The sequence below is a fragment of the Grampus griseus genome (assembly GCF_964374135.1).
Source record: "Grampus griseus genome assembly, chromosome: 3".
Classification (NCBI taxonomy): domain Eukaryota; kingdom Metazoa; phylum Chordata; class Mammalia; order Artiodactyla; family Delphinidae; genus Grampus; species Grampus griseus.
Window position 1 is genome coordinate 42,145,767 of NC_139019.1, and position 12,130 is coordinate 42,157,896.

A 12,130-nucleotide genomic window follows, 5' to 3' on the forward strand; every position below is an offset into this window, starting at 1 on the left:
AAAATAGAGCTAATAAAAATGAGGATAAAACATAAAATAGAGCTAATAAAAATGAGGATAAAACATAAAATAGAGCTAATAAAAATGTATGCTTTATTAAGTACACTTGGAAGAGGTGGGCAAAAAGTTTGGCTGTAAACATACCAGCAGCCAGAGGAAAAGCTACTTAACTCACACACTGACCATAAACTAAAACAAATCGCACAACTATTCCTAATAAGAAAGCCAGAAGTATTATCCTGAGCATCTTCATAAAGAAGGTCCTGAATAATGTAATGCACTCTATGCCAGCATCTCTTACATCATTATATTTAACATGATGATGAATTTCACTGGGTTTTTTCTTACTCTTACTGTACTTTTCAACAAGAGGTTGACATTATCATACTGAAGCACAATTCAGTAAATCACGCCTACAGACTGCTAATACTAAAACATCAAAGAACAGCTCCCTGAAGTTGGTCTAACTTTTAAATTAGGATTCATTCTGATATATATTTATTAATCAATTTTCTAATAATTTGGGGCTCCAAGAAAACTTACTGACTGGCTGATACAAGTATTTCATCTTACCTAGCAGTAAAAATTTCTCATTATAAATGGATAAATTAGCATTTTGACTTAAGTTGATTCTTGAGGATACTGATAAAATCTAGGTCTTAGCCATGCACAGCTGCAACTGTGACACCCCATTCCCCACCCAACACTGCCAGGAGCAAGTTACCAATGGGCCTGCTAAATCAAGCAGCCATACATCCTCTTTCTTTTTGACATCTTAGTGATAACAGTACAACTCCTTCCCCCACTGAAGATTAAAGACCCCTTAGATAAAAATGAATTCCCATCACTCATCTATAACCAAAATTATTGTACTTAAAAACATCTTACCCTAAACTTGTCCAACAACAGGAAAATGGTTAAATAAATTATGGGACATCCAAATTATATACTTCTATAAAGCTATTAAAAAATAGTGTTTTTGTAGACTAATGATGTGAAAGAATTATAAAATAAATATCGCACATGCTAAACATACACATATATAAATGCACAAATGTCAATATTAATTTTTTTCTGGATGAGACTACAGATAATTTTTATTTTCATTTTTGTATCTCTCTATACTTCTAATACTTACTAACCAAAATGAGGAAAATAACCCAATAATCTATGTATAGTCTATTAATTAAAAATCAAAGAATGACGGAACTTTCACTAATGCCTTCTGAACTTGGTGAATTAACAGACATTCATAGAAACTTTACATCTGGGAAAACTGAAAAAAATTTCCATTTTTGAATAAAAGAAATGCTGTATATCTTATTTTTTTCAAAAAATTATGTACAAAGCAAGTCAGTTTAACATGTACTAGGCTAGTATACCATTTAAAATAATTCTAATGTGAAACTTTTGGCATAATTCAATTTTAGTGTGCATTCAAATTTGATTCAAGTAGGGGGTATATCTATAGGGAAAATGACATACTGATGAGGATTCCTTGTTTTTTATAAGAATCCGAGAAAATCCTTTAACAAATGTAGTTGAGAGGCAGCAGACTGCTAAGAGATGGCTGCAGATGTACTGCCTGGGTTTGAACACCCAGTTGTAGAGCTTATTGGCTGTGTGAATTTGAGCAAGCTATTTAATCTCTGTGTGCCTCAGTTTCCTCAACTGTAAAATAGGGATAATAATATCTACTCCACTGGATTGCTGGAAAGATTAAATGAAGTTGTATATATGAAGTCCTTAAAATAGCACCTTGCATACAGCAAATGTTATACAGCATTTGTTAAATAAATCAATTTACAGGAGACACATTTGTTAGAGGAAATTATTATATGTAGAGGAAATTAAATAATTATTATATGTAAAGTGTCTGGCATTTAAGCATGAAGAAAATGTTAGCTAGTTTTAGAAGTAACATCTTTTTAATTCAAAAATGTTTAGAATTTTTTTCTGAACATGACTACAGAATCAACTCACCTCATCTACAATAACGTGAGACACATTAGTTAGGAGACCATCTTCTTGAAGTTTTCTTAGCAAAACCCCTGTTGTACAGTAGAGTAACCTGGTAGATTCACTCACTCGAGACTCCATCCGGATCTGATATCCACACAAAGAATCCTGAAGGGAAAACACAAGGCCAAGATTAGAGTCTCACAAATGATCTAGGAAACAAGCTTTAAAAAGTACAGGTGCTGATCCTGCTACTATATGGAGCAGTCTAAGTAAATTTGTTTAGTGCAATTTATTACTTTCCCATGGTCTTCAATTATATAAAACTATAAAATTAGTTTCTGCAATTTTAATTTTTTTTTTTTTTGCAGTACGGAGGCCTCTCACTGTTGTGGCCTCTTCCGTTGCGGAGCACGGGCTCCGGACGCCCAGGCTCAGCAGCCATGGCTCACGGGCCCAGCCGCTCCGCGGCATGTGGGATCTTCCCGGACCGGGGCACAAAGCCATGTCCCCTGCATCGGCAGGCGGACTCTCAACCACTGCGCCACCAGGGAAGCCCCCAGTTTCGGCAATTTTAAACAAGAAAAACCTTTTATCAGTTTTGAAACAAAAATCTGTTCACCTGCTTTGAGTACCATTAACATTATTACGAAAATATTAATAGATTTAATCAATTTCTTATTAAATTATCTTGGAGCAAAATATTGAGGTACCAAGGAATAGAATTTTAGAGACGCTCCTACAATTTGGTCCACTTTTCTATCAAGATCTCATAAAAGCTGCAACGATTAAAAACCAGTGGTGGGGGGCTTCCCTGGTGGCGCAGTGGTTGAGAGTCCGCCTGCCGATGCAGGGGACACGGCTTCGTGCCCCGGTCCGGGAAGCTCCCACATGCCGCGGAGCGGCTGGGCCCGTGAGCCATGGCCGCTGAGCCTGCGTGTCCAGAGCCTGTGCTCTGCAGTGGGAGAGGCCACAACAGTGAGAGGCCCGCGTACCGCAAGAAAACAAAAACAAAAACAAACAGTGGTGCCTGATGGGAATCCTGAAGTCACTTCTATTCCCATCATATTTTCTTTCTCCTTCAGTCATTCCTTTGTTATACTTGTAAACATGTCTGTCATCCCCTTAATGTAAATTCCTTATAAGACAGAAATTATGTCCTTTTTCCTCTTTCATTTCGTGAGAGAAACCAAGAAAAATTGCCAAATAAAATGTTTTTTAATGAAGGGATACCTAACTTAAAGATAGAGACAAAGATGTTAAGTATCATATTTATAAAGAACAATTCAAAGTATAATTAAACTGAGTTATATGAACTGGGAATTCATTACATTTGGTTCTAAAGCAATTTTACTAATTCCTATACTTTGCAGTCACTCCGGTTAAGGTCTGGCCAGTTTTGTGTATACTTTTATCGCAAAGTGTGTGACAGTAGATATTTAAGTACTTTTTCTATTATTTCTTTTATATACAGGATTTGAAAATAGTCTGGCATTTTCTTTTATATTGTTTTTTCCTTCTGTTCACTGAACTAATGAAAATCATTCAGGAATACATCCCACGGAAAAGATTTCCAAATACTTGAGCTATCTGATATTAACAGTTATACTTGTGTTTATATTCTTTGAATGATCAACTTAGTATGTAATATATTTGAATACTCAATTATTAAAGTGCATATATTTTTCCTTTTATGTGAGAATTTTAATGATAATTACTGACAGTCCTTTGCATGTAAAGGAGAGTGGCATAATATCACATCTATCCAAGAAAACATGAGAAACACCTGAGATACGCTACTGAACAAACAGCATTGGTCAAAACTCATATACGGCACAGGCTTCCATTTGGGTCCCAAGGGCACAGGTTGAGTGAGGTCAGCACTCTCTGAGGTGAGGTTGAACAGTGTCTCACCTTTCCTCCAGGTCCATTTTCACAGCCCAGTTCCTCACACACTCTTGTGGCTAAACTCACTGCTGAGACCCGCCGGGGCTGGGTGCAGACAATGCTGCATCTACTTGTTTGCCATTCGTTCAGAAGCAGGTCCTCCAACAGGAAATGTGGCACTTGAGTACTCTTGCCGCTCCCTGTTTCACCTGCCACCACCACAGCCCGGTGCCTTCTAAGAGTTTCGACAATTGAGTTCCTGTGTTTGAACACAGGTAACTGTTGCCGTTCCTTTAGCAGTCTCTGGTACTTAGGTGTGCTTTGCAACTTTCTAAAGAGGTTTCTAACTGGCTCCAAATCTTCTGCCTTTTCTGATTCCAAGGACAGTGCAGAAAAATCCTCATCAGAAACTAAATTTTCCCAAGATTCCTCAGGATCTTCAGAGGTTTCTCTCGTATTCTCAGATTGCTGTTGTTGCTGTTGCTGCTGCTGCTTCAGTTTATTCAGAAGTTTGGCAATGAAAAGGTCACGTGGTTTATTGGTCTCCATTTTATTTAACTGTTCCTTTCTCTTTTCTGCATCACTCCACTCCAGCCAGACATCTCGGTAAGTGGGCGGAAGTAACTGATGAACTGACTATAAAGGGAAAACACAGTAGTTATGTCGTTTTCACTAACTACTGGACACCAAAATTCAATAGGTTAGAACTTAAAAGGATAGCTGCCTTCTTCTTAAAATGTCTCTTAAACTAGTGTTACTACTTTAATATAAGATAAACATGTATATGATGCAAATTTATAAATAGCATATATTCAGGCTTCTAGACTTACTAGCTATGTGACCTTGGGCAAGTAACTTAACTTCTTGGTGTCTTAGTTTCTAAATTTGTAAAATGGGGCTAATAATAGTACCTCCCTTACAGGCATACTCCGAGGTAAACTAAGTTAATCATGTAACGTGCTTATTCCTGGAACACAATAAACTATTAAATACATGTTTATTATTTATTCATATAGTGGTGCTATTTAAATATACAGATGATCCATAATGCATCTTTAAAACAAAGTTCCCTCTGAGATTCCAGCAGTTGTATATTACAGGTCAAAGTATTTTAAATGAACTCCACTGGATGAAACTGTTATCTTAATTCTGTGTTATAAAAGAGCCTGCAATTATTTCTGTAACACTGATAGTGACTTCCATCAATTAAGCTTAGCTTATGATACCTTATTCTGCAAAATGAGGGAAATAAAGACATTAAGCACTTTTACTGACACAAAATGGAAAAGAACTATTGTTGGAGTTCCACTTAATCAGTGCCTAAATTTTCAGTAGTTCTAATTCCCCATGAAGAAAGATATATTATAAAATATATATTATATATTATATAAATATAATATATATATTATATATATTTATATATATATATAAAATATATATTATATTTTTATTATAAAAAGGAGATGTTGACAATACCCCCCAACCAAAAAAAGAACATTGTGTTCTCTTAAAAGTGCTCTCTTCAGTAATACTTTATTTTCATCTTTCCTTAAACTGGAAGCTTATAGTCAACGTAACCTAAAAGTGAAAACTGGAACCAGTGTCTAATTTTTTAAAGTTGAGAGACAATATAACATTAAAGGAAAACAAATGTTTAAAAACTCTCCTTAATTCAACCATTCTAGCACAACTATTTTTTAATCTGTAAATTAGTATAGCTTACAAAAGCTGGACCAAATGGTTCAGAGCCTCTGGTCTAAGGAGAGAAAGATTGAACTATGTTTAGGAGTGAGAGGAAGTCAAAATTATAAATAAGCAGAAACAAGGATTAATCAGAAGCATTCAGTAAGAGAAAATTGGCACAAAGGGCCATAATTAAAAACTAACTTCCACATGCAGATACAGTTTTATGTTGACAAAATATACCCATTACTCCAGAAATGATTTTTTTTTTTTTTTTTTTTGCGGTATGCGGGATTCTCACTGCTGTGGCCTCTCCCGTTGCGGAGCACAGGCTCTGGACGCGCAGGCTCAGTGGCCATGGCTCACGGGCCCAGCCGCTCCACAGCCTGTGGGATCTTCCCGGACCGGGGCACGAACCTGTGTCCCCTGCATCGGCAGGCAGACTCTCAACCACTGCGCCACGAGGGAAGCTCCCAGAAATGATTTTTGAAACACTTAGGTCTAAAAAGTCTCACCTGCCCTTTCACTAAACGATAAAGAGCTAAAGTAGCTCCCAGGTGCTGAGCTTGCATGCCATCCTCTGTTAAGATTGTAGGGCATACTACCAGTACATCATCTTCAGACTTGATTACCCTTACCCTACAAAGAAACCAAAAATATTTTAAAATAAAATTGATGAAGTAGAAAAGGTCAGAATTCCATTAACATTGAACTGTAGTTTAATTATTTAAATTAAATATTCCCATGGAAGACATCATACTACATAATGACTTATAAGCACTATCAATCTGAGATGTGGAATTAGCTTCCTAAATATCTACTTAACTCATCAGAAAAAAAAAGATTTTCATCTTAGATTTTTCTATAAGTTCATTCAGTTAACCAAAAACATACCTACATTTCCAGTATCTACCTACTGCAACTTTTTCAAAGGAAGGATTTGGACTCTTGGGAAGATTCTTCCTGACCCAATCGATCAGAAATTGTTTGGGAGATTTTCCAGTCCAGCTTCGAGCAGTATAGTCAAAATTTCTTACATCATGAGGTTCTTTCTTTTTCTCTAAAATGATAAAGATTGGTTCTTTAAAAATGGGTATGTAGTAATATACAGTCTCTTTTGAGAGATTAATGTTCTCTCACTTTTGGGAACAGACTTTTAGAAGAGAATAGGTTTAAAAAAAGACAGACAGAAAGGCTTGCTCTTCTTTAAGTGATGTAAGGAAATCCTCTTGATGGACAGAATCAGTGAAAATCTGGATCTTTTTAAAAAAGTATCTTAAGTTATGTGTTCTTGTAAAATATCTATGACACAATCCATGCGATGAATTGTTTAGAATACTCTGAATTACAATGTTTGGTAGACTATCTTTTGAAAAGATATAAATCAGATGTCATTTCTCTGCTTAACAGCTGCCACTACCACCACTGTCAATGGCTTCATGTTGCATATAAGATAAAGTCCAAATTCTTCATTAGTACCTAAAAGCCCTCTATGGCCCACCCCTGCCTATTTGTTGTCAGTCTTCCATCATGCTCGCTATGCTGTAGCCATACTGGTCATGAGTCAATTCCTTAAATGCTCTAAACCTGCCTCACTCAATACAGTAGCCACCAGCCACATGTGGCTAAATTTAAATTAATTAAAATTAAAATTTCAGTTTCTCAGTTATACTAGTCACATTTCAAGTGCTCGATATAGTTGACCCTTGAACAACACAGGTTTGAACTGTACAGGTCCACTTATATGCAGATTTTTTTCCAATAAATATACAAAAACACACATGAAGAACATCATGTGTAAGACTTATATTGAAGTGGATAGCCTATCCTTACACAGGCATGAGGTGATAATTAATATAAAATTAATAATGTGTTATTTTCTTTGTTTTATAACTTTGCTTTCAAAGAATTACCTTACCTTATAGAATGCCTCTCTCTCATAATTGGAGAAACTGCATATCAGCCTATCATCATAGGTAAGTGGTTTTTTAAAAAATGTTAACAGTGTTTCCAATAGTATATTATGAATACTACTGTAATACTGTATGCCATAAAAATTTTATGATTCTTTCATTAGTGTATAAGGCTAAACTAACAGTGAAGTAAAGCAGTTATATTGATTACACTAGGGTACCATTAAAGCAATCATATTGCTGCTTCTTCGTTATTAATGCATGAATCATTATACCTATAAATAACTAAGAACTTCTGCACATTATCTTTTCATTTTTGATGTCTCATGTTAGTAATACATATAACAGCTACAGTGTTTTGAATCATATAAGACAATGTTGATATAGGTACTGACAGACGATTCATCTTGTACATAGATAACATAAACTCACAATCTATACAGTACAGTACTGTAAATGTATTTTCTCTTTGTTATGATTTCCTTAATAATGTTTTTCTTTCTCTAGCTTACTTTATTGTAATAATATAGTATATAATACATATAACATGCAAAATACGTTAATCAACTGTTATCACTAAGGCTTCCAGTCATTAGTAGGCTATTAGTATTTATGTTTGACTTAAACATAGCATTATGTTTAAGTCAAAAGTTATACGCAGATTTTTGACTGCACAGGCGTCAGCGGCCGTAACCCCTACGTTGTTCAAGGGTCAACTGTACTCATATTTGGCTAGTAGCTACCACATTGGATAGTGCAGATACAGAACATTCCCATCATAGTGTGTTCTGTTGAATAGTGATGCTCTAAGCTCTTTTCCACCTTAGACTTCCAATGTACTGTCTCTTTCCTTAGAAGTTCTTTCCACCAACTCATTACCAGGCTAATACCTAATCATCTGTCAGATCTCAGAGCAAGACCTTAGCAAGGTTTCCCCAATGCAAATTAGGCCCCCTTATTAGCTCTATCATTGGAAGCCAGTTTTCTTTCTTCAACAGCACACATCACAGTTTGTAATTGTGTATCTATGTCTGTTTAAAGCTTACATTCCCTGCTAGACTGTATACTTGAAGAGAGCAAAGATCAAGTTATTTTGCTAATAACTGTACATGTAGCACCTGATATTATGAACAATAAAAATTCAATAAATATTTGTAGAAAGAATGTACAATTAAAAGAACTGACAATTTAGTGTGGAACTCAACTGACTATATTACAGACTGATAAATATACTAGCTATATCAATAATTTACCTATGAGCACAAAGAAGAGCACACTTACACAACTCTGGTGGCACAGCAGGAATCAGGGAAGGTTTAAAGAAGAGGTGCTGTTTGATTCAAGCCTCTAAGCAAGGGAAAGGTTGGCCAAGAAGGGGAAAACAGGATGAGCAAAGTCATGGAGCCATGAAACAATATATGTTTTAAAGAATGATGTATCTGTAGTACATAGCTGGGAGAATAAGGTGGAAAGGATCTTCAGTGCCATGATACAGGGTTTGAACTTGCTAAGTGATTAAAATTTTTAACAGGGAACTCACATTTTGATCTGTGTTATGGAAAGATAATTCTGGCAGGAGTTTGGAGGAGGGACTGAAGAGAGATGAGGCCGAAGCAAGATGTTTGTAATTACAAAATGCTATACAAGTTATCATAATTATTATTTTTCCAAGACAGTATGTGGAAGCATAACTTTACTGCCATCTTATGTAGTTTGCTGGAATACAAAGTAACAATTTCTCAATTATATAGTCCTTGACATTTTTCTATTTACAAATTATACCCTGGAACACTTTCCCTTCATTTTACCTTTCTCTTCTTCAGTAGCAGCTGTAGATTTTTCAAATAAATTAAAGTTCAAAGCACTTTCCCCTTCTGTGGCTACAGGAGGCTTCTTCCTTTCATTCTGTTGATGTGAAATCTTTATGGCTGGATTGAATACTGGATGGTCTTCTAAAGTTTCCATTTCTACCAAAAAAAACCATGAGGCTTATTTTTGTTTTATTATATTTGTTTTTCATGCCTTTTTACTTTGCAAAAATTGGTTTAAAAAAACAACATTCCTTCTTTTTCCTTGTAGTCAATTATTCAACACTTCCTTCTAGGAATTTGTGCTAGAAGTCAGAGGCAATTTATTTTCACATCATATACTAACATTTTCAGAACAATTACTTAACAGATGTAGAAGTCCAGGAAAAACATCTTCACTAGAAATAAATACACATGGAATTATATCCACCTCTTGTTCTTGAATGGAGATGGTATTTTGTAGTATACATCTGAGGTTAACAAACTATGGTCTGCAGGCCAAATCCAGCCCTGCTGCCTATTTCCATATGGCCTGTGGGCTAAGAATGATTTTTACCTGTTTTAACTGGTTGAAAAAGACAAAAAGATATATTTGGTGACATGTGAAAATTATATATGAAATTTCAGCATCCATAAAGTTTTATGAGAACATAACCATTTGTTTATGTATTGTTTATGGCTGCTTTTATGCTGTGATAGCAGTTAAGTAATTATAACAAATTGCAAAACCTAAAATATTTACTATTTGGCTTGTTGCAAAAAGTTTGCCAATCCCAATTATAAACTGTTAGGAAAGAGCAGACATATTAAAAAGAGGCAACCTCCATCCTAGGAAGGCCAATAAAGAAGAGACATTTATACGTCTGAGAATTTTAAAGTGTTTACCTCTTTGAAATTTCCTTATTTTTTCTTGAGCCTCTTTTTGGCCTTGCTTGTTTTTTTCTAATTTAAAGGTAGCTGCTTGCTCCTTTGCATCCAGAAGTTTTGCTGCAAGGTGCAAGTACCTTTCATTCTGTTGTTCCAAATAAGATGATGATAAAGAAATAAAAAGAAGAGCAAGATTAGTTTATCTATTGTCAATGTATTATATCAAACCCTGTGATCTTTTGATCTTATTCTTTGATCCAACAAATCTTTTAGAAATTTTTCATAGAGAAATGATACAAATGTGCAGATTTGCAGGTACATAGATGTTTACTGCAGTACTGATTGAAAAGGAAAATTGGAAATCAAGTGTGGTACACCTCTACAGAGAAAACTAGTCAGCCACTGGGAAAAAAAGTGAGGTAGCAAAAGAATGAGAGTGATCCACATGGAGAAACTTCCTTGACACGTTAAATAAAATAAAGCGAACTACAGAATAAAACGTAAGTATGAGCTCATTTCTGTTAAAAGAAAAATTAAATTTTTATACATTTTATAAATACATGTATTTAAAGGATTACATATGCAATAATAGGATAATACTCATTTCTGAAAGTTACCTTCCCATAATCTTTATCTTATGAAAGATAGCCAGGGACATTAAACAAAAAAAAAAAGGCCTCTGGGGAAGATGGGTGCTATAAAACTTAAGGACTAATAAAATAAAAATAAAACAAACAAACAAACAAACCAACAAAAAACTTAAGGACTTAACTCTGCTGAGCAAAAACTAGACAAAGTTAAAGCTAAACTCAAATTACTGTTTTTTTCTTTAGGTTAGGTTGATAGCAGATGAGAAGCATTAAAGCTCTGGGTGGAGACGGCATGTGCAGTGCTGCTATGAAAGACAACCGCTGAGACAAAGGGAAAAGAGACAACTGAGGAAGCACAACCACCTGAATTCTGAGATCATTTTGTGTAGAAGCAAACATCAATACAGTGTAACAGAAGGGTTGGCTATCGCCTCAATTTCACCTAAATCACACTCGTTCTTTCAATCTTTCCTATCTATGGCACTGATACCACCATCCCTCCACCTACGAATCTCTTGCTGACTTTGGCTTCTTAACTTTTATATTCAGTACATCATCAATTTCTACTGATTCTTGCTTTAAATGTTTCTCTTCCAAATTACAATTTGGCACCTTATTATTTCACACCTGAGCAAGTGCAAGAGCTGCCAAAATGGCCTCCCTACCCTTTGCAAATCACCTTAAACACTACTAAATTTGCCCTAAAATGTCAAATTCTTCTTGTTGATCACCTGCCCCCATACTTCTGGCAACTCTTCACAATCAGTAGGAAAAGCTGTCAAATTCATTTTCTGGGCATCCATATCTTCTAGTCTCAGTTTAACTCACCTGTTTACTCCTATTGGCCAGTACTCACCTACACATTTTATCCTGTTTATTGTTTAATACTCAAAGGCCCCTTGCACAATTCCACTGCTGTACCCTTATTCACATTATTTCACCCATATGGGTCATTTTCCCATTCTTTGTTGCCTATGCACACTTCATGCATCCTTCAAGTCCCACTTTTTTCTTTGAAGTATTGACCTAATGTTCCTATCAGAAGAGACCTCTTTCTCTGAACCTCAAAGTAACATGTGTACTGTCCTAAGTTATTTTTGTTTATATTACTTTAATACAGGCACGTGGTTAAAAAAAACTTATGAGGATACAGAGGAGTATAAAAAAGAAGTCTCCCTCCCACCCTACCAACCCCAGTCCTAATCACTAGTAATAGCTTCTTGGGTATCTCTCCTGATGTTTCCTTTGCATACATAAGAATGCAAATATATGTGTATGTGTATATTGTTTTACTCAAATGAGTTCATTATACTACACATGCTGTTCTGCAACTTCCTTTTTGTCTTTCTAAATCAACTTTATAAAAGTATGGTTCACTTCTAATAAAATGTCATTTTAAGTGTATAAGTGAGTGTGTTTGACA

General features: G+C 35.3%; 1 protein-coding gene across 1 annotated transcript in view; it reads right to left on the reverse strand.

Moving 5' to 3' along the window:
- Positions 1-12,130, reverse strand: part of DHX29 (DExH-box helicase 29) — a 48,018-nt gene that overhangs the window by 21,600 nt on the left and 14,288 nt on the right. The window contains exons 7-12 of the mRNA XM_082650022.1: positions 10,136-10,262; positions 9,251-9,409; positions 6,424-6,589; positions 6,045-6,168; positions 3,874-4,482; positions 1,984-2,127 (exon numbers count right to left, since the gene is read on the reverse strand). Coding sequence (XP_082506148.1) covers positions 1,984-2,127; positions 3,874-4,482; positions 6,045-6,168; positions 6,424-6,589; positions 9,251-9,409; positions 10,136-10,262 — 1,329 coding nt within the window. The remainder of the gene's footprint in view (positions 1-1,983; positions 2,128-3,873; positions 4,483-6,044; positions 6,169-6,423; positions 6,590-9,250; positions 9,410-10,135; positions 10,263-12,130) is intronic.